General features: G+C 39.0%; 2 protein-coding genes across 2 annotated transcripts in view; one reads left to right on the top strand and one right to left on the bottom strand.

Annotated features, from left to right (window-relative positions):
* LOC146483198 (QRFP-like peptide receptor) overlaps positions 1–27,721 on the top strand; it is a 167,613-nt gene that overhangs the window by 111,414 nt on the left and 28,478 nt on the right. The window lies entirely within an intron of this gene.
* On the bottom strand, positions 102–27,101 carry LOC146483201 (uncharacterized). The gene is made up of 22 exons (XM_085106380.1): positions 26,952–27,101; positions 24,226–24,393; positions 22,011–22,176; positions 21,114–21,209; positions 20,324–20,436; positions 18,735–18,827; positions 17,962–18,009; positions 16,306–16,444; positions 14,224–14,319; positions 12,545–12,615; positions 12,360–12,450; positions 11,353–11,505; positions 10,006–10,138; positions 8,848–8,910; positions 7,411–7,523; positions 6,436–6,480; positions 6,051–6,161; positions 5,309–5,460; positions 4,101–4,227; positions 3,909–3,982; positions 1,864–1,950; positions 102–1,533 (listed from the first exon to the last, which is right to left on the bottom strand). The coding sequence occupies exons 1-22, from the start codon at positions 26,979–26,981 to the stop codon at positions 1,387–1,389; spliced, it is 2,316 nt and encodes a 771-aa protein (XP_084962506.1). The 5' UTR covers positions 26,982–27,101; the 3' UTR covers positions 102–1,386.

Genomic DNA, 27,721 nt, shown 5'->3' with positions numbered 1-27,721 from the left:
CGAAAAGCTTTGATGCAGCATGTTTGCAAAGATCTCCCCCCCCCCCCACCCCACACTTTCCCCCTCCAAAAAACGAAAAGAAGAAAAGAATTCAACGATCATTAACCTTCGAAACAATTTTACTGTTGGTTTAAATGTACAAGTTAAGAACTATTCCATGTGTTACGGTTGGTTTTGTTATTAAGGAAGTATCAGTTACAAGTTTAGTTACCCTTCACTCCCAAATTAGCATCAAAATTTGTACTATTCGATAGCTCTCCCGCAAACATGCCCTATCCATAAAAAGTAGTTAAAATAAACGAAGAAAAGGTAGAATTTACTCCCAGTGATTTGCGAGTGGGGAAGGGGAGGGGGTGTGTTCAGGGTTACTAGAACTTCTGCAGTACACAGTTCCAGATACAATGTGCTAGAGAACAACAAAAAGCCAAAACGGTTCTGGACGAGAGTAATAAGCTGGTCGATTGCCCGTGACATGACAGAGAAGATTAACCTAACTTCCCAAGTATTGCGAGCTTTTATAGTCTAACAAGCTCGCGAAACATTCAGGTTTTGAAATGCGTTGCAACTTGAAAAAAATTGAGCTAATCATTTCAAGCTTGTTTTAGTTCGGGAACTCAAGGAGAGTTTCATGTCTAACCAACGGCACTTGGTCGAAGTAATTATCGAAGTTCGCCTACTAAAGTCCCATAATGCTGTCGTTTTAGTTAACATTTCTTTGTTTCCATCATTTCCGGCGATTCTTCTTATTTCAAGAAAATAAAGTCAACTCCTGGTCATACGTCTCTGACCAGTATCTAGTTCCTACTTACAATAGACCGGTTTTCAGTCAAGTGTCGGTTTGCTTTGGTATTGCCTGACTACGCTCTGTGATTGGTTAGCAAAACTCGCGCCACTTTTTCAACCAATGAAAAGCGCAACCAAAACCATCCGTGGCTTGGTCGTACGCGTTTTCCCGCGCTTGGCGCCAGGCACGTGTTTTTGCTTGTTTTGATTGGTTCATGACCCTGCCTGTTTATGTCTGTTGTGATAGCTCAGAGTAATTACTGTTAGTATTGGTCTTTACGACACTCAATTGAAAACCGTTCTAAAATCTATTGACAATTTAAGACAAATTCTCCCAAAAAGTTCCCTACGAAATACATAGCAAGCAAAAAGGAGAATATCCAAGTTAATAATTAATGAGGCTTAAAGGCTTAATAAAACGCGATTTACAAGCTTGGAGAATGTCCCCTTCGGAACAATTTCACCAATATGACAAGATTCCTAACGTAGAAGTCCCTTAACATTTTGAGTTATCAGTTCATTAAGAAGTCAGCTTGTGAGTGACATACGCTTACTCAAACGTCAACTATCCCATTTCAACGTCACAGGCGCTAAAAACTCGCGTCAAAGAGTCCTGGAGAGCTTCTTTCCTTGAATGACTTCTTTGATTTCTTGTAAGTCGAGTGTTTCGTATTTGAGCAGAGCTTGCGCTAAGCGGTTGTGCTCTTTTGAGTGCGTTTGAAGTAAAGACCTGGCTCTGTCGTACGATTCCTACAAAATATGAACAATACTCCAAGTGAGACGCTGCAGAAAACTTGCCAAAAAATAGCCTCATAAATTCAAACATTGATTTTACACATAAGAATTAAACGCCTCGCTTTAATAACTGCCTGCTAGCTCCTCAAAGATGCGCGGTGGTGTACTGGTTTGCGCGCCTAATTTTCGATAGTAGGATCGGAGGGAAGGTTGTTCGAGGTTGGGTTCCTCACTGTTTCGTCAGTACACAAGAAACTGCGCATTGCCTTTCTTCACCCTGGAGTATAGCTGGGTACCGGCGACATACTGCAGTACTATTCAGTACGACAAGCATCTGTAACTCACCTTCAGAAGTTGCTTGATTTCATTCTCAATCAGCGCCTGCAGCTCAGGACTCGACTTATCATCGTCCCTGACTTGAATCATTCCAACCTAACGACAAACGTAAAGGTCCACATCCACTTTGTCCTTTACTACAGGGTAGGGGTGGGGCTTTCATCAACAGGGGATAGGGGTGGGGTCGTCATTAACACAGGGTAAGGGTGGTTTTGTCATTAACACAGGGTAGGGTTGGGGTCATCATTAACACAGGGTAGGGGTGGGGTTGTCATTAACACAGGGTAGGGGTGGGGTTGTCATTAACACAGGGTAGGGGTGGGGTTGTCATTAATACAGAGTAGGAGTGGCAAGATTCAAATCTAAAACATAGGCAAGCAATGCGTACAGAAGCGATAACGTTTTCAGACAAAGGCTTAGTCGCAATTGTCCTAGAATTTCCCAGAACATTGCCTCATGGTGGCAACCATTAATTATGCAAACCAGTGCCGTTTTTGACCTGTTTTTGTGTGATGGATAGAAGGAGGGTTCGAATATAAACCAGAAAGCCCTCCCTACTTGCACATGTAAAGAAGAGGTGTACTGCGTGACCTTGTGCTTTCATTTGATTATCTTTTACGTTTCGCTGTCATTACACGTTCGTTCTCCTTTCTTCATAAGTTGCTTCCTTGTATTTTATTTGCCAACTCTGACAGATGTCGGAGCTATTTCACTCAAACTCCGAGCGACTCGGGTATAAGTTTTTTTTTCATACACGCTGTACTCCGGTTAGTCATTGCAAAACTAGTAAATGTGCGATTTATTGATGGTAACCTCACCTTGCACTACAATGACCACAGCAATCTAATTTAGCACCTGGGAACTAGATTGTCACTTCAATGTCCACGAAATCGCAAATTTTAATATTTGGATCAGCAAAATGCAGGATAAGGACCCTGAAATACATTTTTTTTTTCAACTTTCTTAACCTTCCATCTGTAATCGGAGGTATCAATTTGTCTCCTGTGCCTTTTCTCTCCGGAAATAACATTAGATATTCTTTGTTATTCGTCCTTAAGCCATGCAATTGTTTTCTATTTTCCGAAAAACGCGACGAATTTTCTTTAATCCTTTTCTCGTGTTTTGGTTTTTGTGTTGTTTTTTTTTGTTTGCAACTTTTTACATGTAAGTATTCCATTCTTTTCTCCTTTTGAATTCGCTTTAAAAATTGTACTGTAGTGTAATTATTTAATGCAAGTGTTGTAACTGTACTGGTAGTGTAATAACTGCATTGTCATGTAATTACAAAAAAAAAAATCATTAATTAAAATAATAAAAAAAAAATGTCCATGTACGACAACGTACACAACTAAGTTTCTTAACAGACAGACACCCGACATAAATTTAAGCCCTAACAGTGATCACCATCAGATTTCTCCTTGTAATATCAATGCTTATTCAACCCCTGAGGTCATGACAATTTAGGATATGATCACCCAAGGTAACTTCTCCCAGTACTCTTATACGAAAAGTGTGGGGACAAGACCGGACAATTTGTTCTTTGATATTAGGGGATAAAGATTTTAGGGTCAGAGCCCTAGCTTTGCAGTATTTATACCGAGGGAACAGTTCAGGTTTTATGAATCGTTTCAATGTTTCAGAAATCGTTATGCAAAATGCCTCATTTGATGGGACATTAACCCTTTAAGCCCTAACAGTGATCAGCATCAAATTTCTCCTTGTAATATCAATGCTTATACAACGCCTAAGGTCATGAGAATTAAGGATATGATCACCCAAGGTAATTTTACTTGATATTTTAATAACCTCTCTCCAGTTCTTTTATAAGAAAAGTATGGGGACAAGATAGGAGAATTTGTTCTTTGACATTAAGGGTTAAAGGGTTAGAGCCCTGGCTTTGCAGTGTTTACACCGAGGGAACAGTCCAGGTTTTATTGACGTGATAATGAATGGTTTCAATGTTTTAGAAATCGTTAAGCAGAATGCCTCGTTTGATGGGACCTTAAACTTTCGGGCAAGTGGTTTTTGTCCGAAGTTTGAACGTGAAACATTACCTTGTCACTCATTCCATACATGGTCACCATAGCACGTGCAAGCTTGGTCGATGATTCCATGTCACTTGCAGCTCCTGAAAGATGACCGTACAACAAAAACACGAGTGAGCTGAAAACAATGTTGTAAGCAAAGATCGCTACAACTAAACAATCTCGCGACATTTACTACTCGAGTGTTGTACAAACACTAACCTGTAGTTATGTTTTCCTTTCCAAAAATAATCTCCTCTGCAACTCGCCCGCCCATTGCGACGTCCAGCCTCGCAAGGAGCTGCGTTTTGGACCAGTTCAGCTCATCTTTTTCTGGCAACTGGGCAACCTTTCAAAATTTTAAGATAAAATAGCCTTGTAAAATTTAAATAGTATTTTACATTAAAGTAAAATAAATCACTTTATTTACGTGTGCATGTATTTAGTACAGAGCACTAATTGGGAACACTCTCCAGATCAAATTGGAACTCGGAACCGTTGGTTGTTGAGAAGAGGGGAAAACCGGATTACCGGAGAAAAACCTCTCGGAGGAGAGACGAGAACTAACAACAAACTCAAGCCACACTGCTGAGGGCGAGTGCTCTCACCACCTCGCCATCGCTGCTTCTCTGATAAGGTTGGTTAAGTTTATGATACAGTTCAGCTAAAATGCACTAATGGCTGCGTTGATTGTTCTTTTATTTCTATTATGTGAATTAATCATATGGATGAACCGGAAGGAAAAGGGAAATTCTGATTTGTTACCTGAGGGGTACTGATTTCGCTAAAACAAACCATGTTTGTCGCTTAAGCCGGGCTATGTTGATGCTGCTAGTCAACGCCAGTCAACTTGATCATTCATAAAGCTTCTCAATTCCTCGACGAAATTGGCCTCAACCAACACAAACGGACTAGATTGCCGGAAAAGGTATAAAAGGGTCTAAATATCGAACCAGCTTGTTTGGTCGATATTGGAGGGAATACTGGGACCTTATAAGGGACCTTAAGTAGAGACGACGACGACGCCAACGAAAACGAGACTTAAAAACTATATTCGCGTTTTCTGAATAAATTCGCGATGCTTTCTACTCGTTTAGCTTGTGTAATGTAGCTTATCCAGGAGCTAACGTCTTAGGGGCGACTTTAAAGTTCAGAAAGAGAAAGCAAAATTAATCACCATGCGTTCACGTTCTCCATTAAACCTCGAATGTGGACATTTCACGTCGTTGTTTTGCAGAGGACGGCAAAAAAATGTACTAAAGTTTATAACGCATGTGCAGAGCCAGTGTTTTGCTAATTAAACCTACTGTTTTCTGGAGTTCTTGTTGCCGTCGTCGTCGACGCTGCTTAAGGTTCTTATTATCATGATATGAGAACTGTATTGGTCATCAAATTAAAACTATCATGGCGACATGAGTTGTTGTACGTACCATGCCCAAGGCTGAGCCACGTGGTACGATGGTTGCTTTGTGTATTGGCATAGCTCCTGGGGTATACAGTGCCACAAGGGCATGTCCGCCCTCGTGATATGCTACCAGCTCTCTGTTCTTGGCTTCAATGACTGCACTCTTCCGTTCAGGACCTTCAACAGGCAAGTTTACAAAGCAATAACAGCAGAAGAGTTAGAAGCCCGGGAACAAACGTTTTCTCTATAGGCAAACTGACAATACGATAGCCTCATTTACAAACCAGCTGCGATGCTCGCGAGAGAATCCAGTAACTGTCATCGGTAGAGTAATTATTTGTGTATTAATTCAGCCCTTCAGCCATTCTAGCAGTGCCCGGGCCCCCGGGATCATCCCCGAATTTCTCGTACAAGTACTTTCACAACGCTGAGAGGTCTAATTCACGACGCGATCAAATCCCCCAGAATAGACTACTGTCTGCCTCATGGGACAGAGAAAATACCCCACGAATGCAGGGCAGAGAGGAGAGGGGAGGGGAGGGGAGGGGAAGGGGGCATGGCTGGAGTTGACTGATACATAACGTTTGACCCTTTAAAACTAAAACATCCAAACTTTCCAGAAAAACTTATTTTAACATGCTGCTTTTATATGACATTATGCATTTATTGGAAAACTGAGGGATTCAATGAAAGTCTGTGACTTTTTAATAAGGTAAGAAGCATGTATAATGTAAATAGACTACAATCAACAGATTTAAGACACGTACCCATGAGAATCTTGTCTCTTGAAAATTCAAGATGCCTTGTTGTAACACTCTGGTCTCCTTCAGTAGCAGCATAAATTGCTGCGGCATTAACCAAGTTCGCAAGGTCAGCACCTAAGTAAGGCAACGTATACAACTTACATAAGAGAATGCAATACACATAAATGAATTAAATCTGTTAAGGTGGTAATTTCATCCAACTACACTATATATACACTCGATTGAAAAAACGTTGCCAGGTAAAACGTATAAACCATGACTGATAAGACCAAACAGCCTTCTGGAAAGTGTTTGACCTATGGGATGACCTTACTTATAGTTCTGGGTTTATTACTTCTATATCTGAAATACCGCTAACATACATGTTCAAGTTGCAAAAGAGTCGTACCTGAGAACCCCGCCGTTCCCCTGGCGAGCACTTCAATATTGACATCTGGAAGTGAAACACAACAAAAATAATTGGTCATGAAGAGTTGAAATTACACTCAATTTTCTTATTCTGCAGCTTCACAGATACAATAACATGTAGATCATGATATTGTCAAGAAGAACTTGTACAGTCACCTCTCCTTGAGACAGACACCATTAGATAAATCCGTATTAGTGTTTCTAAAACTTTAAATTTACTAAATATTCATATATGTATTTATTTTTAATACAATCTTAAAAGGACATGTGAAAATGACGTTGTTGTTGCAGTTGTTGTTATTAAGACTCTGCCCACCTCTGAGAGGTGTCCACCACCACCCCCTGGAGTATTGCACTTAGGACGGGGGAGAAGAAAGATCTCGGAAGGCTGTCCCTTGAGTTCTCCAACATCAAATCTTCTTGTAACATAAACTATCAAAACTTGGATAACGCAATTCCAGAGTTTTAATTGGCTCAGCAGCCATGGGATATCAGTCATGATTAAAAACGTGATCATTGAATAATGTAATCCCAGGGATTTGATTGGCTTAGCGGCCATGGCATATGAGCTATTATACCATGCCCGAGAATTGCCTGGTTGTTCTTGCAAAGCAAAAAAAGGAAGATCCATCAATATTTCTTGGTTGTTTTTAATAAAACAATTATTCCACTCACGCTTGTTGGACATGAAATGATTATAGCCAACTCGACGCGCAATGCGCGCTCGTGGAATAATTGTTTATTATACCTCGCTTGAGAAATAACAGCCATGTCAGTAATTCGTCTTCTGTTAGTTCTTCCAAAATAAAATCAGCAAGATCTAGCAATACTTGCACTTGTTGGTAAGACTATGGTCAACTCGACTCTACGCGCCTCGTCGGCTATCTGTCACCTTACACCCAACACACTCTCGTAAACTATTGTTACATGTACATGTAAATGTTTAACAACCCACCATCTGCAACTTGAATATTCTTGAGGTGTAACTTGAGGATATCATGTCGCCCTTTCACATCAGGCATTGGAACATTAATCTTGGTGTCAAAGCGACCAGGTCTGATAAGTGCCCTGTGTGATGGATAAGCATATTTATCTCCAAAGTGCGACGATGTACCTGATTGACGCTTTAATGCCGCGCTGAAAGTTCAAGCTGTTCCCATACAAAGATCTAGGGCAATTCCACCAACGCCCCAGGCACTATTGGCTCTTTGAGCATAATTATTGTAATTTTAATTAATGCCATTTTAAATTGTGTTTACTGTTTGAAAACGTGATATAATTATAATAATCTTTATTGAGGAAATCAATTTCACTGATAAGCGATTTACAAAAGAGTCCTCGAAAATTAAAAAGAACAAAAAAAAAAAAAAAAAAAGAAAAATAAAGACTAATATATGAATATATAAAAATTAGACTAATAAACAGTACTTGTAACTTTTTTAGTAAAGCCTGGTTCCCATATGATCGCAAGGATTGCTGCGAATGATGCGATCACATGGAAACCACACATTCCGCGATCGTTGCGACTGCGAATCTCTGCGATCGTTGCGATCCTTATGATTGTAAATTTTTATATGGAAACCACTCTTGCGATCGTTGCAATAGAAACTATCCCAGAAAACAATGCACGCAACGCTCACGTTTGGCAAATGGCGGCCATAACATAACAGACACTGCCAGTTTGATGGAAGAAATATAGAAATATGACTGCATTTGCAACAAATTTAGTAAAAGCTTCAAAAACAGCCGTAGCTTCTGCGCCAACGTGGGAAAAGCTCCAAGTTCTTCTCTTTTCTGGAGGATTTTTCTGGTCCCCAAAAGGGTGTTTTCTCTACTCCTTCCTACCTCGTAGTCTTCTTCGCTACAGAACAGCTAAGATTAATAAAATAGCAGGCCTCAAGATCACGGCTATGATTTGTACCCGCCATCGCATCAATAATTAAAGTGTTCGCGCTTGCCTTGTTTTTCGGATCCATTCCAACTCGACTTTTCCTTGCTATCGCTACGATCATTTGGAAACCATGGTAACCAGGTTTTAATGATTAAATGAAAAATGTAACGTGTAACACCGTGAAAATCTGAATTCTTAAAATCAATCCGCGTGCGTAGTTAGTACCAGTCCCCAACCATACAGTGATGAAATACAAAGACAGAAAACGAAAAGCAAACATGCTTTTAAGCATGGTTATACGGTCATACATCTGTTGGTAATTGAGAAGAACAGCTCCCCACTACCGACTGTCGGCCGACAAACGGCCAACAGTCGGAAGACAAACAACCAATACTCGGCCGACAAACGACCAACAGTTTGAAAGTGTTCGGTAAGATTGTCAACCGACTGTCGGCCGTTCTGTTTTGCCTGGTGCAGCTACACTGTAGAAAGAAAACATACTTGTCTAGCACTTCGGGGAAGTTGGTTGCTCCAATCACAACAATTCCCTCTGTCTTGTCAAATCTGAAAAAGAAAATTTACCAGTAGGTTTAATTACCATAGAGTTACTTATGAAACGACTTTCCTAATTTATCGATAAAATTTGATCCATTGTTGGTGACCTCTGACTGCTGTGATTCTCACATGGGGAGATAAGAATTGCATCTTTAGATAATCACTGAAAGTGACAATCTTGGTATATATAATAACAGGCATATTCAGTTCTTGCGAGAAAGTGGTTTACATGTGTAACAATGTTTTCGCAAGATTTGTCACTTATTTATTAATATTTGCTAGAAAGGTTGGATATTACTTTTAATATTTTCTTTGTTGTAATTTTATTTTTGAGCAAGAGTGAGTACAAATAAAGATGGATGGATGGATGGATGGATGGATGGATGGATGGATGGATGGATGGATGGATGGATTGATTGATTGATTGATTGATTGGGTCCCTGTGCAGTTTTAGTTGAAAGTTGTAGAATCATACATCAACTACACTGTATAGATATCTTCCGTAACAAAAAATAAACGGTAATGATAAAAAATCTCTTCTCTTAAATTACGTTTTAATGCTCCTGGCTTTCTATCTCATTTTACAGCCTATCTGTGTGGCAAAAAGATTAACTCGTAAGTCAAAACTTGTTGTATGCATCTTTATGGACAAAACAAAGGACACAATATTCCCACTAAGAAATCCAGCAGAAACGAAAATTTCTGTACAAACATGTTTTATTGAAACATTCACATATTAATTGTAGAAAAGAGTTGATTACATTTGTAAAATGTCAATTTGCATTGCATTGATCGCTGAAACTATAATAAATGAATTAAAGTCTTACGGAAATTCAGTGCTGTGACAGCGTAAGAATGTCATGTCGAGGGCACATGAAACATCGTTCTACTTTATCATTACATGCATACGTAAGCTTGGTGACTAGGCGTTTGATTGTACATGGAGGAACTACACTGTACATTGTAGGCTGCACGCTTTACGAAACTGTTTCCAGACATTTTCGCAAATAAGACAGACTCCAAATTTGGAATAAAACTTTCACGTAAAAATTGTGACTCAATTTTACACTACCTTGGCATCTTGACCAGTTGTCTTAAACTTACCCATCCAACTCAACAAGCAGCTGGTTAAGGGTCATTCTTGAGTAGGGCTGATGATCATGAACTATTCTGGTGCCACCAATGGCATCCAGCTCATCAATGAACACTATACAAGGAGCATGCTCTCTGGCAGCAGCTGAAAAAAAAAAAACATGGGATTATTCGTGTAGATTGTTGAAAAGGGTCACGTCATGGAGGTTTGTATGTTTTTGAAGGACCTTTAACACAAACTTTAGGCACCAAGAGAAAGGCCAGCGGGTATGAATAAACGATAATGAGTTGCTCACAACTTTTCCACAGCTTAGGGACGGTGCCTACTAATACCAAAGTATTTTTGTGCGGTTAATGACTATGCGGGAAAAGCAGAGATTAACAAGGGCTGTGGAAATCCAATAAGAAAATTAGGGGTAACCACGCATTTTTTAGAGATAGTTAAGCAACAATTATTCTAAAAAGCAGTAAAATACAAAATAATGTATGGCATTTTCTTCCAAATTTAAGCTCTATTGTCTCTGAAAAAATGCATGGTTACCCCCAATTTTCTTTTTGGATACTAAGAGCACTTGCTTATTTCTGCTTTCTCTTCATAGTTTAAAACCGCGCAAAAACACCCCCGTATTACTAGGCATCACTCATAGGAAACCCGAGTATCACAAGATGTGCAGAGCGTATGCGCAGTAACAATAGTAGGCACCGTCCTTAAAGGAGAAGATTTCAAAATATAATAATTGTACTTCATTTCTTGGTGACTTCGAAAGTTGAACTTTTTTGCTTGCTTGTCTTCAGTATTAATAATTAATACTGAAGACAAGCAAAAAAGTTCAACTTTCGAAGTCACCAACAAATGAAGTACCAGTGACTTCCAAACGACTGGACAGACTCTTTTATCCAATTCCATCACAGCCATCCCATAAAGTCATCAAGGGATTTACACATTTTAAAATTGTACAATTACAGCCGGTTGCAGACTAATGCTGACTGATTGGAGTTGTTTATACATGTACGTTTTTGGAATATACAAGCAGCATACGCAATACAAGCTGCTTACAATAAATTATTAGCATCTACAGCGTAAATTACCCTTAACACTTACTGTACATGTACCATGAGCATTTTAGTTTGCACCTTGTAGTGTTCAAAACTCGGAGGAAGTGGGGGGTGGGGGGGTGTGGGATTAGACACAATAGACACAAAATCTTAATTCAAAAGAGGGTAGCGAGGAAAGATTAGATAGAGGTCAGTCAGCACAAGGGAGGAGCTTAATACTACCACTATTGTAGCAAATGTGGTTTGCTAAAGAGTGAAGGTATGACACAATAACCAATGCAAACGCATGCTACATGTACTTACAGAAGAGATTTCTAACTCTTGCAGCACCAACACCAACGAACATTTCATCAAATTCTGAACCAGAACAGAAGAAAAATGGCACGCCAGCTTCTCCAGCAACAGCCTTGGCTAGAAGAGTCTTCCCTGTTCCTGGTGAACCAGTGAGAAGTACGCCTAACAACACAACACCAACAATTCAGTTGAATTACTGAATTTCACTACATATGTTTAGACTTACAGTAAAACCAGGCAAAGCAATCCTTTCAATAGCCTGCAAATACAGCCACCTCTCATCGCTCTCAGCCCCCTGAGGGGCGTTTCACGTTTCGCAGGCTATCCTTTCAAAAGCGGAAAAAATAATACTCAAACTCATTAAAAATTCATGACGAGAAAACAAAGGAAATCACTACCATGAAGAAGGCTTGGAAATGTGATCTTAATTATCATAAATTTGGTGAACTTTTGCTTTGAATTTCTCCAAGAATAATTACTGTGCAACGAACTCAGCCGGGGCCACCGAAAAAAACGACACTTTGAAATTTAAAAAAATGTTCTTGTTTTTGATTGGTTTACAAACTACTAAAGCCAGACTCCTTTGTTGTAAACGTGACCTGTGATTGGCTGATCAATGTTGGGTGGCCCCGGTTGAGTTCGTTGCACTGTAATAACTTTTGAAAAGGTATAGTTACTAGAAGGAGTGTTTCATGCCATTTCCCAAACAACTCAAAGTTGATGAAAAAACCTCGGCTACACCTCGTTTTTTCAATCCACTTCTTGGTGTTTGGAAATCGGATGAAGCACTCTTCTGCATGTTTGTTGATTATATTACATGGAAATGGATTTTATTACCATGGTTATAAACAATAATGTGCTCTTCAAGTTATAAATAATTTAAACTAAAACTTGCAACCCAAAGTCCACAACATATTCACTACTGCACTCTGGCTTAGCCGGAGGTTACTTGTACAATGTACATCTAGGTTACATGACAATCCCTGAAAAATCCTATGAATGGAAGCCTCACTTACCAGTTGGCATTTTTCCACCAAGCCGTTTAAACCTATCTGGGTTCCTCAGGAATTCAACCACCTCTTTTAACTCCTGTTTTGCCTCTTCGACCTAAACAAGAAAGAGCATTCATAATAAAACTGTTTTACATTGTAGCCAACGAAGTCGTCTTGTAAAAAATCACGTACACTGTATCATGACCTACCCCTTGTACATCGGTGAATCGCGTGTTTCTGTCCAACGCATCAGGCTGGATATCCTTCTGATTTGAGCTCACTGCAAATAAATCACATAATTATTTGAAAATTACATGAATTATAACTCAGTACCAATAGACCCTTCTCCAAAATGGCGGCCGAAAATTCAAATAAGTTAAGATTAAAAACGTATACCAGCACTTGCAAGAGCACTTTTACTTAAGTAACCCTGCAAAGTTTCAGCATATCAGGTGTAATATCAGCTGAGAAAATGTAAGTTGAAAAATGAAAAATTTCCAGATGTTTGTATAACTGGGGGTATGATGTACACCCCCAATCATACAAACGTCTGTAAATTTGTCAAATTTCATCTTACATTTCCTAAGCTGATATAACACCTAATATGCTAAAACTTTGCAAGGTTGCTAAAGTAAAGGTGCTCTTTTCAGCACTCGTATCAGTTTTTCATTCAGTTCAATTTTAACCATTCAAATCTGTTGCCGCCATTTTGGAGAAGGGTCTATTAACCTTTCTGAGGGCCAGCTGTGGTACCTCGATACAGTGTGTTGCCCCAACCACTTATTTACATGTACATGTAACTATGACCACAATAGTGAATCAGCACCTTAATATTTGTAATAACTGCTATATGATCAAGCACATGTATCATGAGGAAACTAGCAAGGAAATGATCAACAGAGATATGAATTTTAAGAAAAAGATGACACTTTTAAGTTTAGAAAACATGTTTCGACTGAACCAACTGTCATCGTCAGTTACACTGTGAGAGTGAATTTGAATATTTAAGTGACAATGACAACTGGTTCTTTCGAAACATGTTTTCTTAACTTAAAAGTGTCTTCTTTTTCTTAAAACGTATTCGTAACCTGTTGCTAGCAAGATATTAAATTATCTTGATTTTTAAACAACTTCTCCCAACTTGTACCAAAAGAAATATATAGAGTGCTATGATGAGAATTTGAATGTCGATATCAGCACAAAGGGTTACAAGTTAAGCCTTCATAAACCAAGAGACAACTGCCAGAGTTTTTACCCATGGACCACTGTAGGGAAAGTGAGCAACTTGACCCCCCCCCCCCCCCTCCCCTAACCCTGTCCATGGGTGCTAGGCCATCACACGGTTACCTCCAGCATTTTGTCAGAGTTACTCCCTGGCAGATTACTCTTGCACTCAAACACAAATGGGTGGAAGGAAAATAACAAGGAACCTTGTTGAAGGAACCAACAGGACCGAGGAGAACCTATTCAATTGAGACATGAGACCTGTCCAATAAACATACTAAAACCTAAAAACCACAACAGTCCACTACACCCTGTACGTAACATAGCAAATGGTAAATAAGAGGCTTTGTGAGATGGCTAAGCTAGCAATTGTTTCTTGAACCCAAGAAATTTTTAACCTTGAAACGAAATTGAGACCCCAACCTGGCTCTGTGAAAGGGCAAATTGAGATTGCAAGGTATTTTAATGTTGTGATGAGTACTGTACATGTATATTTCTTGGAAAGATCATTCAACACATCATACAGCTGCATGTTGGGATGTGTACTTTGGATACACTTTTTCGGGGTTGTTTCACACTTCTTTGGTATACTGGAATTTTCAGGTGCTAATAAGTGCTGCTGATTGGTGAGATCGAATGTGAACATGAAATGATCTCAACTTACTCTTCATCTGTAACTGAGCCTCAATCAAAGACAGGATTAGAAACAAAGCAATCAGAAATCTGAGTGTGTTCCAAAGTTGCTCCTTGAAAAATGCACCTGATAACAAGATGGAAAACATAATACATAATTGTTAACAATACATGTACATGTACTATCCATAGTTTGAGTACAAGCAAAACACACTTTCTGATGGTTTGGTACATGCATAGACAAAATAATTCATGATAGCCAGCCACCTTTTTTACAGGAAGAGCCTATTTTTCAAATCTTGAATTTTCTTGATAACAATAACTCCACACTCAGAAAGGATTTTATTTAATTCCAGTATCCTTTCCAGGGGTGAACATTCTGCACTTGAGTTCAAAATAACCGAGGCAGTTTACGGTATTGAGAAAACCAATGACCCCAAAGTAGATGACTTAAAAAAATAAAACAAGAAAAACTGATGGGAAATGGGTAAGATGAGTTTAACACATGAATAGAAGGCAGTTTGAGATAACTGAGTCAGAGATTTTGGCATTCAACTGTACATGTATCTGTATTGTTCCTGCATGTTCATTCAGAGGCCTATACACTGTACACATACAGCAAGACCTTGAATAATAATAATAATAATAATAATAATAATAACTACTTATATAGCGCTTATCCAGTTCTGTTCTAAGCGCTTTACAAAGTAAAAATCATATTTGTTTAAAATAATTCGAAAAAAGATGAGTCTTAAGTTTACGTTTAAAAACATTTAAATTGTCGCAATTACGGATGTCAATAGGTAGTTTGTTCCAGAGTTCTGGGGCCGAAACAGCGAAAGCTCTGGAGCCATACGACTTCAGATTATGGTTGACATGACATAGGCGAAATGTGTCAGACGACGATCGGAGCGTTCTTGAAGTTGTATAGCGGCGTATCAGGTCTTGTATGTAGATGGGGGACTGTTGGTGAAGAGCTTTGTGGGTGAGCAGAATTATTTTGAATTTGATTCACTCGGAAACTGGAAGCCAGTGGAGTTCAAATAAAATAGGGGTTATGTGGTCATACTTGTGAGAGCCTGTGATCAGTCGAGCCGCGGCATTCTGTACTGACTGAAGCTTTTTAATGACATATTTCGGAACATTGTATAAGAGAGAGTTACAGTGATCCAACTTGGAGGTTATAAAAGCGTGGACTAGAGTCTCAGTGGTTGTAGTGGATAGCAATTTTCTTATACGAGAGATGTTTCGAAGATGATAGAAGGCAGATTTACAAACAGAATTGACATGAGGGAGCATCGACATAGTACTATCAAAAACGACACCAATGTTTCTGGAACATAGAGACGGCTGAATTGTATCAGATCCAAATCAAAGTGGAGGTAGAGACTGTTGAGGACAATACTTTGAATAGAGGTAGAGAAGTTCGGTTTTGTCTTTGTTTAGTTTCAGCTTGTTTAAGGACATCCACTGATCAAGGTCAGATAAACATTTCTCAATTTTAGCGATGCTGTTGGTTAGTTCCAGATCGTCATTAGTAGAAAAGGAAATATACAACTGAGTATCATCGGCGTAGAAATGAAATTGCATGTCGTGGAGACGTAGAATGTCGGCAAGTGGAGCAGTGTAAAGGAGGTAGAGAATGGGCCCAAGAACGGAGCCTTGAGGTACTCCACATTTGAGCTCAAGAGACTGTGACTTCCTCCCGTCAATTAAGACAACCTGCGTGCGGTTAGTAAGGTAGGAGGGGAGCCAATCGAGTGCAGTGCCACATATAGAGAATTTGGAGTTCAATCTTTTGAGCAATATTTCGTGGTCGACAGTGTCAAATGCAGTGGAGAGATCAAGTAGCAGGAGCATGACACAGTGACGATAATCAATAGCACGCAAAATATCATTATGAACGCAAACGAGGGCAGTTTTGCAGCTGTGAAAGAGTTTGTAGGCTGATTGTAGCGGCTCTGTTAGTTGGTTAAAATCAAGGTAAGCTTGAAGACGCACAGCGACAACCTTCTCAATAACTTTGGTGCAGTGCCTTGAATGACTGCCGTGCAACTCACCATGCATAACAATGTGGATTGTCTAGAAATGATCTTATGCCCCAGACACTAACCTTTCTGGTTTTGCATAATAACATATGTAGGATTGTCTTCAGTGCCTGTAGTAATGCTTGGGGCTGCTGCTGCTGCTGCTGCTGTTGGAGCCACTGGTGCAGATTGGCTGCTGTAGTCACCCAAATTAGCAAACGGTCTCTAAAGACAAATAGGATACATGTACATATAGATTCAATAACTGTTACAATTGGGAGCTTTAGCAACGACAACAGCAACACCACAAAAACAACAATATTACTATGAACTCATTATTTTTTTTATTTTCAAACATCGTCGCAATTATTCCAACTCGCTTTAAATGTCAAATGTGCATGAAGGTGAAACTTCCTGGAGTTGAATTCTTGGAAACTGCACCCAGTTAAGAAAGAGAAAGAAAAAATTGTTGTTGTGTGTTTACATGTATGTCCTCCATAAAACATTCCATCAGCCTGATCAGGAAATTTCCCATCCTAGTCGACAGTGATGGCAAAGAAAAAATTGTTGTTGTGTGTTTACATGCATGTCCTCCATAAAACATCCCATCAGCCTGATCAGGAAATTTCCCATCGTAGTCGACAGTGATGGCAAAGAAATATACCAAAAAGTGTAATGCACATAAAGAGTCATTGTTTTGGTCATTGACCCTATTGCTTTTTTTGACGCTCTTGTTGCCGTCACCACTGGTAAAGCTTTCTAATAGGTGAACTGGTTCACTGCCACTTGCTTGTATACTTGTGTACGAGACTATCAGATTTTTCCACTCCCTAATTTACTGATTACAGAAACAATCTCTGATAGGCCCTTGTGCCTGTGGCCAAACTTTGGCTGAAATTCTTTGAGGCTAAACTGACATTACTAGACAGGTAGAAGGTCAAATGTGGATGCAGTATGAATGAAGTTTATGGTCAGGTGGTCAGGAATGATCTTAGTGGATAAGATAGTGTGTAAATTATGATAATCCGGGTGAGCGTAGTCCTGAGAAGGACTGTTTGACTCTTTACTTGACTGTTTACTTGACTCAAGATGAAAATGTCAGTCAATGTCGTGAAATAGCCCTTCTAAGGACTACACTCACCCAGATGATCATAATTTACGTACTTTTAATATGACATGACTCCTAGGTTCAAGCCATTTACAGATCTCAGCAAAGGGTGGTGAAGTTGCAGCCATTGAAGGGTTCATACTGGGTCTGCCATTATTATTCCTTATTGTTCTTAAAATAACTTTTTTGAAATTTTCTTATGTGTTTTGGAGAATGTCATAACGCTATAAAATCTGAGTTCTGACTGAATTTTACTGGTTTGCGTCCAAGAATAAAGAAAGGCAGGACAGTGTATGTTGGTTTCAGTTAATGATTCTACCCAACATTATTTTCAAAACCAATGACAATTATTATAATGATGACGATGATGATATGTTTTGTTCTACTTTAATAATTATTTGGATGCCATTTGAAATGCCAGTTTCTACACACCCAACCCCCCCCCCCCAACCCCCGTCATTCTCTCTCTGCTCCGAGCGTCTCCATTTTTCTGTTGAACTCTTGATTCCTTACTGTTCTCCATGATGTTTCTCATGGTATGTACAAGACTGTATTAGTTAGTGGAATTTATTTGCTTGAAAATAAAGGCAAGCTATCTGTACCTTGTTTAACTAAAAAGCTTGGGAATGCTTACCCTGTTGACATTTGTAGGAACCGCCATTTTGCCTGTCAGAACCAGGGCCTTTAAAAGAACCAAAATCACTAATAAACATAATGAAATACTGTATAAACCAAAAAGAACATTCAAATAAGAGTTACCCTGTACAGCACTTTAAACAGAAAAAATGAAATCTCTAGTGATTTAATCTACCATCTCATTTCCTGATGTCCTGGTGAAGTGTAATCCTCTTAAGTTAGTTCTTGGTTTGAAACTTTTCATACTGGAAGTATTTTATCAAGCACGAGACACAGTTCTTCATCACATATCAAACACCGAGAAGAGAGTTGAAAATACAATGCGTAGCAGAGTATTTTGGACGAACCTCGAGGTTTTTGATATTGTGATGAAACACTGTGACGAGTGTTTGATATAACTTCTCAAACAAACTGATTTTGAAGGGGAAATTAAGGATGCAAGAACGAGGAGTTTTTCATCAGATATCCAAACACGTCATGGTGCATGATTTCCTTTGTCTTAATGAGACTAAGAAAAACATTTATAATTACATGTAGATGTACTGGTATATAAAATACACACACTGTGGGTGCGTTTCTTTGGGAGAATCCAAAAACGGATTTTGGATCTGAGATCATTCGGATCATGGTGCATCAAAGGAACCGACGAATCCACTCTTTGATGCACCATGATCCGAATGATCTGAGATAACAAATCCAATTTTGGATTCTCCCAAAAACGCACCCTATGATTATTAGTCCATTAATGGCAAAAATAGGACATGCACATACCATTAAATATTCTTTAGTCACAGACTCATCGATAGCATATTTTCCACTCTCATATCTCTGTATAACATAGTTTGGATCCTCTTGTACCAAAGCCTTCAAACAAGATCAAACTCAATTGTATTCACTGGTTTCTTTACACGTTTCCCTCAAAAATTCATAAAAATTAATAATGCATACATGCACATGTACATTTTAAACTAAGGTTTTTGCTACTTTGGTCATGTTTTGAAAAAAAATGCTTATTTTTCTTTATCCAAAGGTGATGGTTTAAAATGGTAAATGCCACCCCTGAAAGGAGATGCTTTTCATAAGAAAACTTAAACCATCCCTGAACGTGCAAACAGACTCGATTCGGGCAAAGGTATTCACCTGAAGAACTTGTGATCCTTTGTTAATATGCTAATTTGTAGAGACTGTAAAGTATAGAAATCAAATCTTCGCATTAATTTATCCACTTTGCCTTGAGAATGGTGTCACGATGACGCCGAAACGTCGGCTATTAACTTTAATTTTCGCTTGCTTATGTTTCAAGAAATCATTATTGATCAAAACAAAAAAGAAAGGAAAAAATAAACACCAGAACATAAGCCAATGATACACGGTCCAACATTTATTGAGCAACAAATGTTGACCAGTGTATCATGTGATGTTGAACTTTGAAATATGCCGTTCAACATGTTGAAAGTTGTTGAACGAAAATAGAGCTTGGCTCTATTCCGTTCAACAAGTTGCTGCATCAAAGCAACAAGTCAACAAGTCACAACAATGCTGAACATTTGTTGATCAACAAAAGTTGAACAATGTTGAACAGTGTATCATTCGCTGTAAAAAGAAAAAGTTAATATTAAGCAATGTTGTGTCCTTTTTAAATACCGTATTTTCTCGATTAAACGCCGGACCCCGCCAGCTTCGTATAAACGCCAGGTTAAAACTGCCAATTTTTAAATAAACGCCGGGTGCGTTTAATCGGGGTCCCTGCGTTTGATCGGGGTCCTGGCGTTTATTAGGGGTCAAGGTCACCAGGACCGGTTACAAGTAAATAGTAATCTCTTGAATGGCACTGTTACGACATACCTAGTACGGCATGCTGTTTTGGTATTTTAATAAACGTTCCAAGGAAAAATACCGGCGTAACATAACTGGGATAGTTGCTGCACAGCGGAAAAAATCGTCCAGCACTGACAAACTGTCCCTAGGTTTCCGAGTATCGGTAATAATAAATCAACATGGAAATATGGCTGAAAATCGCATTTCATTAATAAACGCCGAACCCCGATCAAACGCCGGGTCAAAAGTGCCGAAAGTTAAATAAACGCCGTGGGCGTTTAATTGAGAAAATACGGTAAACTCGTGCAGTAGTAGTGGTCATGAAGTGTCACAGTATACTGGTGCTATTCAACAAAGATTTTTCTTGTAAATGTAAATTGTACACCTGTAACAACTTTTGCTCAACGTCTTTGGGACAACTTTCCTTCCAGCTTCCTTACCAACTAGTAAATCAAAATACAACCAGGATAGGCAGACAGACTTGTTGAGTTCCTTGCTCACTTCCTAACAGTTTGCCAAGTTTAGTTAAAAAAATAACTGACCCTTAAATATTCTGCTTGCGCCCTTGGGTTGTTCTCTTCTGCATTTGCTTTTTCCTCTAGCTGTTGTATTCGCCGCAAAGAAAACGAATGATATCCTCTTCTTTCCATGTAAACTAATGGGACAAAAAATTAAAACATAAGATTGGTTGTTTCAATGTAGTTTGAGGAGGCTTAATCACATACATATACATGTAAGCTTTCTTGTTTCTTTCAGGTCTCCTTGCCACTCTCTCTTTACAATACTCAGCATACATGTTATTTGAAGTTACCCGGTATATAGTTGGGTGGCAAAATAAAATAATAAAAAATAATAAATTTGTCTGGCCGTATGTGAATCGTGAACAGCATGAATTCGAGCAAAAAATATATTTAATGTCTACATCGTTGAAGATGTTCGTGCTGTTGCCTGGTAACAGTGCAAACAAAGTTTGAATGATGTCAGTCAAAAGGAAGGTTGCTAGGCAGCAACAGGTTGGAAGACAGGCTGGCATCAGACACAATTTGTAGTTGCTATGCAACAGAACCAGTTTCAGCCGGTCAAAAGGGGCCAGGACTGGTAACTACGGAAGAAAACCGCTGTCTCACAATGGCGCACTTTCGTGTTTATTCATTGAAGGCTGAATGTGTTTATTCATCGAGCAGTGAAAAATGTTTAGAGGAGTAGAGGAACCACAGATTGGAAAATCACAGGCAGTACAACCAAGGTAGAAATCAACTGTCCACCTAGCCCTAGCTTTGCGAGTCACATATTTCTAGTAATAATATTATTTAATAAGTTCCCATCACTTACATGATGTGTGTAACCAGGGTAATTTTGTAAAAGATGCAAACACAGATGACTTGATTCTTGGGAGATTGGGGCTGGACAAACTTAAACTTGAAAAGCCTGTAATAAGAAATTAAAAACTTTTAATTAAACTCAATAAAAATAATAACATAGAATGTACACTTTCTTTCAAACACAGTGTAGGTGGAAAAAACTCCAAGTACTTTAAAAGTTTAAAGCAGGCATAACACGTACATGTAAAACCCCAATAAATGCTCAACGTCAATGGCTGTGTAATGAATGCCTGAAGTGGACAGGTTTGTGTTTGTACATGTAAGGGAGAGAGTACTGTATGCTAGCATGCACCTCAAGAAAAGTTATAAATTTGTAATAATTGTCCTGCACTCTAGAGTCTGGAGAAAGGTTTAGAAATAAAAATAGTAAAGGTCACTTTGTTTTGCTTCATATGTACAAGCCTATCAACATGGCAATTTAAGGGACTTTAAGCATGACTGAAATTACATTAACCTCATTCCCAGGGTCTCTGCTCTTCCTGTCTACCCTGGAGAACCTAAGAATGAGACTGCTGTAAAATCAAGCACGATCAGTCGTGACAGCTGTTATGTGCAGCTTTCGGACCCTGCTGACAGTTTTGTCTGCCAGTTCACCCTACGTGTATGCAGTTGTGCTTGAAAAGAAAGAATGCATTCCTAACACACATTGGAGTTGAGATTGTAGGGGACAATGAATCAATGAATGAATGAATGGATCTTGGAATGCGTATCTGACATCCCCCGCAGATTTTGCAGGGGCGGATTACATCACCAACTTTGCAAAGGAGAGAGAGCCTGAGATTGAGATCATCGAACACACTCCTTAATCTTTGATTATTACTAGTATTAGCATTATTTTGTACCTTACCGTGTTTGTTTTTGAAGAATGATTCTGATGAGACATGAGACACCCTCCAGTGGCTGGCGTCACGTGAATTACAGTGACAGACAGACAATGGTGTGGTAAGCTGCGTCAAGAACTCAGTAGGAACTGTAGACAAACCAAATTCTTCACGAAATGCTGCATAGGAATCCTGAATATACAAATGAAACGATTAAACAGTCTTCAGAATTATTCTAATATGCATGACTTGTATAATTTCTAGTCACATTAATTTCTAACATTACCACTTAGCATGACCCAAAATTACTGCTTGATTAATCATTCATGTGATGGGAATTAAGGAAATGCATACCAAAGTTTTAGGGTCAGTTATTAAAAGACAGTTTAGATGGTGTTTAACAAAACCATGTTCTAAGCCATTTCCAATTTTACCAACAGTCATAGCTAAACATAGTCTACTGCCGATGATAACACTTGCATCCCAGACTACAAAACTATTTATTTACTTAAGATAAACTACTTATCAACAGCTTTGGAGGCCCACTGGTTGTCTTAAGCCGCGGCCTAAGTTAGACTCTGTTTAAGGTTACTTATGGGAAGAAAGGTCGATTTTTTCTCAAATAACTTTTTTTAGATAATTGTTAAAACAAGAAAGGGATGCAAAGTTTCGTGAAAACAGCCGTTAGAAATCTTAAAAAGAACGCAAGCTATCTAAAAAACAAAGGTTTGTAGGAAAAGCGGTGAGCGAGCGAAGGTGTCATAATCCAATTTATGCGGGCTGTGTTGAGATATTACGCGGCAAAATTTACCCGCGATCTTGAATTACCGGCACATTTGCATATTTTTGTTTACATTGTGTTCATCGCAAGGTCACGGCGTTGTATGTAAAATTTTCCTGTGACACACCGTTCCTTTTTGGATTCAAGCATTGCGTAAAAGGTTGTTATGAAGAAAGCGAAACTAGAAAAGTCACCTTGGGTGACAGTTAAGAAAAAACCCGGCCCAAAGAAGGTCGAAAAATCATTTGACGAAACCAAAAAACTTCAGCTGGCAGAGAGCCACAAGGGTTCTTGGTACAACTAGTCAGATTTTCTATAACTGCCTAGCAGTAGAGAAATTCAAGGACGAGAAATCGGATAGTGGAGAGTCGAACATCAGTTCGGAGTCCGAAATCGAAGATGCTGGCGACAATCCAGCCACTTTCGCCGTTGTTGACCGGCTGAAAATAAGCAGCGAACCTCAGCACGCAGCCTCGTGTACTGATAGCGGTGAGAAGTGCGTGTCTCATGTCAACTCCGCTGGGGCTGCCAGTTTCATGTTCTGCGTCTATCTGCCGTTTTCTTCTTTGTTTTGGTTTAGCCGGTGGCTTTCTCGCGCCTGACTTAACTTTTCCCATAACGAAATCGCTTTTATATAATATTACAGTAACACTAAATGCTTACAGAACTCCCCAGGGAATGCTTCTTTGTGTTTGAATGGCCGGCGGCGTGAGCGCGTTGACAAAAATTTTAACGAGGTGCGAAAACTCGGAAAATGTTTCGAGGCCGAAAACACGGCTTTTGTTTTTGCGCGAATTCCCCATCTTCAAATGAATTAATAGGGTATGTAGATTTGCCAGATTTCAACGAAATTTGGCCAAAATGATCATCAGATATTAATGCATCAAAGTGTGTCAGGCTTTTACGATATTCAAAATATTTTTCCCCTGACGTGTTAACATCTGATGGGACTACAAAAATTTTCCATTGTCCATCTTTAAGATGGGTTTTCTCACAAACCAATACGAATAAAGAAAAAGCCTGACACACTTTGTTAGCCTATTATCTCCTGATTGATATTGTGCAGTCTGTTTGATTTTGCGCCTTTACGTGAGAGTGGGTAATTCAGTTAAGTACACCTCGCTAGTATTGAGTTTGCAAGCCTCTGAGCGCTTATGTATCCAACAAAATAAAAAAACATTGATATTTTCGCAAACTTCAATTTATCAGCTTTACAGTGATACATAGTTTTCCGTGGTTTTATTGAAAGCAGCGCGCGTACGCTAGATTTCCCTGAAGGCACTCGCGAAACATGGAAGTAACCTTAAATAACTGGCCCTTAGTGTTTTTATTTTTAATTCTCCCAGCAACTAGTAACATGTAAAAAAAATGAAGAAAAGTGCATGTAAGGAACATACCAGTATGCAGGTTGATAATATTGAGTATTTAAGGTTAACCTAAGCAATGTTTTTAGCACTTACATGTTTGTTGGTGTCCAGATTTGATTCTGTTGCAACTGTCTGTTCTGTTTTTGATTTTGCTTTCCAGGTATTTTGTGTTTTTGTTTGGGCATATGACATATATCTTCCAATGGATGATTTTTTAAAGCTATTTAATACTGTTGTTACTTGAGGCAGGATTCCCCCAACCTAGAAAATAATGCAAACAAAAAGTTAATGTCAATAAAACATAGAAGATCTTACACAGAGATTTAAAATCTTGAATTTCATTAATAGTACATCTACTACCAAAAATTAATGCTAACCTCTGGCAAAAGGCATTTGTGTGGAGGAGAGTAATGCAACTCTTATAAAAAACGATCGTGGGGGAGGCTAGGAGAATCCCAGCAATCGGGAATTTTGTTGCTTCCTGGTCATCCTAGATTTTACCAACTTATGAAATCACGGCCATCTGGGATGTTTGGAATAAAAAAAATTAGGAAAATGGGGAGAGTTTCTATTTTTCAGACACATTCCATATTGTTGGTGATCATTCCGGACATACGAAAACATTGATTTTGACTGTCTAGGAAGTTGACAATATGTTTAGGTCACTGAACAACCATCGAATAAAGTTTGATTGTGCAAAAATTAATAAAATTAAGGACTTTTCTCTGCATCTTTATTTTTGTCAATTTTGCCAATATTTTTCATCCAGTATGGTAACAACATCTGGGACAGTCGGGAATCAATGGCATCACTGATCATCTGGTATTTGGCTAAACTACAGAATACAGGGCCATTTTTCTACTGCTATAAATTCAAGTGGTTTGGTGGCTCGCCAGTTGAATGGAACAAGTGTTATTCAAGTGGCTGGGTGGTTGACTGGAGAGAAGTTGAGCCATCAAGCCACTAAACTATAAGCCTTACTTGTTCTTTAAACTCTGACCACAACTGGCGAGTCACCGAGCCATCAAGCCAATAAATTCCCGGCAAAGTACATGTAAATCAAACCCAGTCGAACTAAATTTAAATCGAACTCAATCGAACTCAATCGAACTCAATTTGTGGATTGAGTTCGATTGAGTTCGGCAATCGCACAAAATCGAACTCACCGAAAGGAAAAAAAATCAATCGAACCAAATCGAACGTTCGATTTTCGAATTTGTGATTTGTGTAAAACAGGAAAACATTGAAAATCCCTAACCATCTTGGAAGCTCAAGTTCCTTCAGTCCAGAGTGTAGCGCACATGTTTTTCGTAAACGAAGAAATTACGCAGAAATGGCTTCAGATGCGCTGTGGATTGTAAGCTTCAAATGCGTAGTAAAAAGGCTACCAGGAATGCCGCCTTGACTTCAAGGATGGCAAATTTTTTTAGTAATTTGCTTGTACTTTTTTGCATAAAAGTAACCCTTCGATTTGTCATTCCACACGTTAGCTAAAAAAGGAAAGGGTACGACAATTTCGGAATACACCCGCGGGAAAAATGATAGCTTTGTTCTGTTCTGTTCTGCTTTCTTAACTGCCGTGGACAGTTCATAAATGGGGTTTCTGTTATTGAATAAATTGTTACAAAGCACAAGAAAAACCTGCTTTGATGGGCTTGCTTTAGGCTGGCTTTGTATAGGTTTACCAGAGCCAATCGAACTCAATCAATTAAATTGTGTTCGATTGAGTTCGGAAACCGAACTCAATCGAACACAATCAGATGGATGTAGTTCGATTGAGTTCGATTGAGTTCGATTTGTTCGATTAAATTCGATTTGTTCGGAAATCGAACTCACTGAAAGTCTGGTGTTCGATTTTGTTCGATTGCCGAACTCAATCGAACTCAATCCACGGATTGAGTTCGATTGAGTTCGATTTACTATCCCGGGATAAATTATAAACCTTATCTGTTCTTTAAATTCTGACTGCAACTGGCAAGCCGCCGAGCCATCAAGCCACTAAATTATAAACCTCACTCTTTCTTTTAATTCTGACCATGACAGATGAGCTGTCAAGCCACCAAGCCAATGAATTATAAACCTTACTCATTCTTTAAACTCTGACTGCGACTGGCAAACTACCAAGGCGCCTCAGGTAATACCGCGATCTTGAAATGTAGCCCTGTATTCTATGGTTGTTCATGGGACTTTCCCATTATATGAAACATTGGGTTACAACAATATTTAAAGAGATAAACAACAATAACAAGCTAAATATATCATTAAATGAAAGTCTTCAAAGCTTAAATATATGTTACATAATAAACCTTTATAAAGATGTGCACAGTCGTGATCACACATTAGTAAACGTAAACTACACTGTAAATCTATAACAACAATTTGTCACTTGTAATATACCGACAGATTCATTTCAATTCCAAAATTAGCTGGCTTACTTGAACCTTTGTTATAAAATACTCCTGCCCTGACTTCAAATTCCAAACATCTATACGTAAGGTTCCCATATCGTTTATCCGGCTCAGCATGTAATCGGGATAAATGAATTAGTTCCCGAATCGAAACAAGCAACGCTTACAGCTGCAGTTCACTGCTGTCCCATTAAACAGTTCTATTCTATCGCCAGCATTACAGGAAACTACTGAATTTAACAGATTAAAAAGTAAAAGAACTAAATTAATGTTAAGGACGTAGATTTACAAAGATATTTCGTGGTAAAACACGACTACTTATGACACATAAAGACATGCATGCGAATCGGAACGTACCACACAAAATCGTCAAATAATTTGATTCTCAACGCGTTAACACTATAAAGATACCTGAGGGCTGATCCCAGTGGATGACAACATCTCTCGACTGTCTGAACTCTACCAAATTCACGATTCTAGCGCCAATGTCCACGAGTTATTATACAACTTCCCCTGGCCTGTTACAAAAAATCTTCCACTTTCTCTTTCAGACTTTTTTCATTGCATCATGGGTTCACAGGGTTGTCCGCTGACTACAAACAACGTACAAACACGGTGAGGGAGCGGCAGGGGGAGAGGGGAGGGTAACCTGCGATCATACCCTCCCTCCCTACTTCTCCCCAAAACAAAAGATCGCAGGTTAGGGGGAGGGGGAAGAGTAGTACTGTGAGCCGCAGGCACGTATATAGCATGCAGCATGTTAGATTTTAGCATACCTCATGCTCAGTGACCGACCATCGCGTAACGCGCAATCTGATTGGCTACACAGGTGCCGTCTATCGATCCAGTTTGCCAGAGTGCGCGCGATTTAGCATGCATCATTGCTCAAATATATCAAAATTTATAAAATGAAAATATTTTTTTGCCTCATAAATCGATCACTGAGGTATGCTAAAACAATTAGACGGCTCGCTCGAGGTTTCTATCGCCTTTGATAGTTGGCTCGGGGCTTCGCCCCTCGCCAACTATCAGCTGATAGAAACCTTGAGCTCGCCGTCTAATTTTCGTCTAATTGTTAAATATTTGACAAACATTCCATATTTTTTTTAGTAATAGCTGAATGTGTTGTTTTCGGTCAAATTACGGCTGGAGTTTGCTACAAAAGGGCGAAAATTTTCAAG

The sequence above is a fragment of the Pavona decussata genome, unplaced genomic scaffold, assembly GCF_977016875.1.
Source record: "Pavona decussata unplaced genomic scaffold, jaPavDecu1.1 SCAFFOLD_40, whole genome shotgun sequence".
Taxonomy (NCBI): domain Eukaryota; kingdom Metazoa; phylum Cnidaria; class Anthozoa; order Scleractinia; family Agariciidae; genus Pavona; species Pavona decussata.
This window is presented reverse-complemented; position numbering and strand designations above follow the sequence as displayed.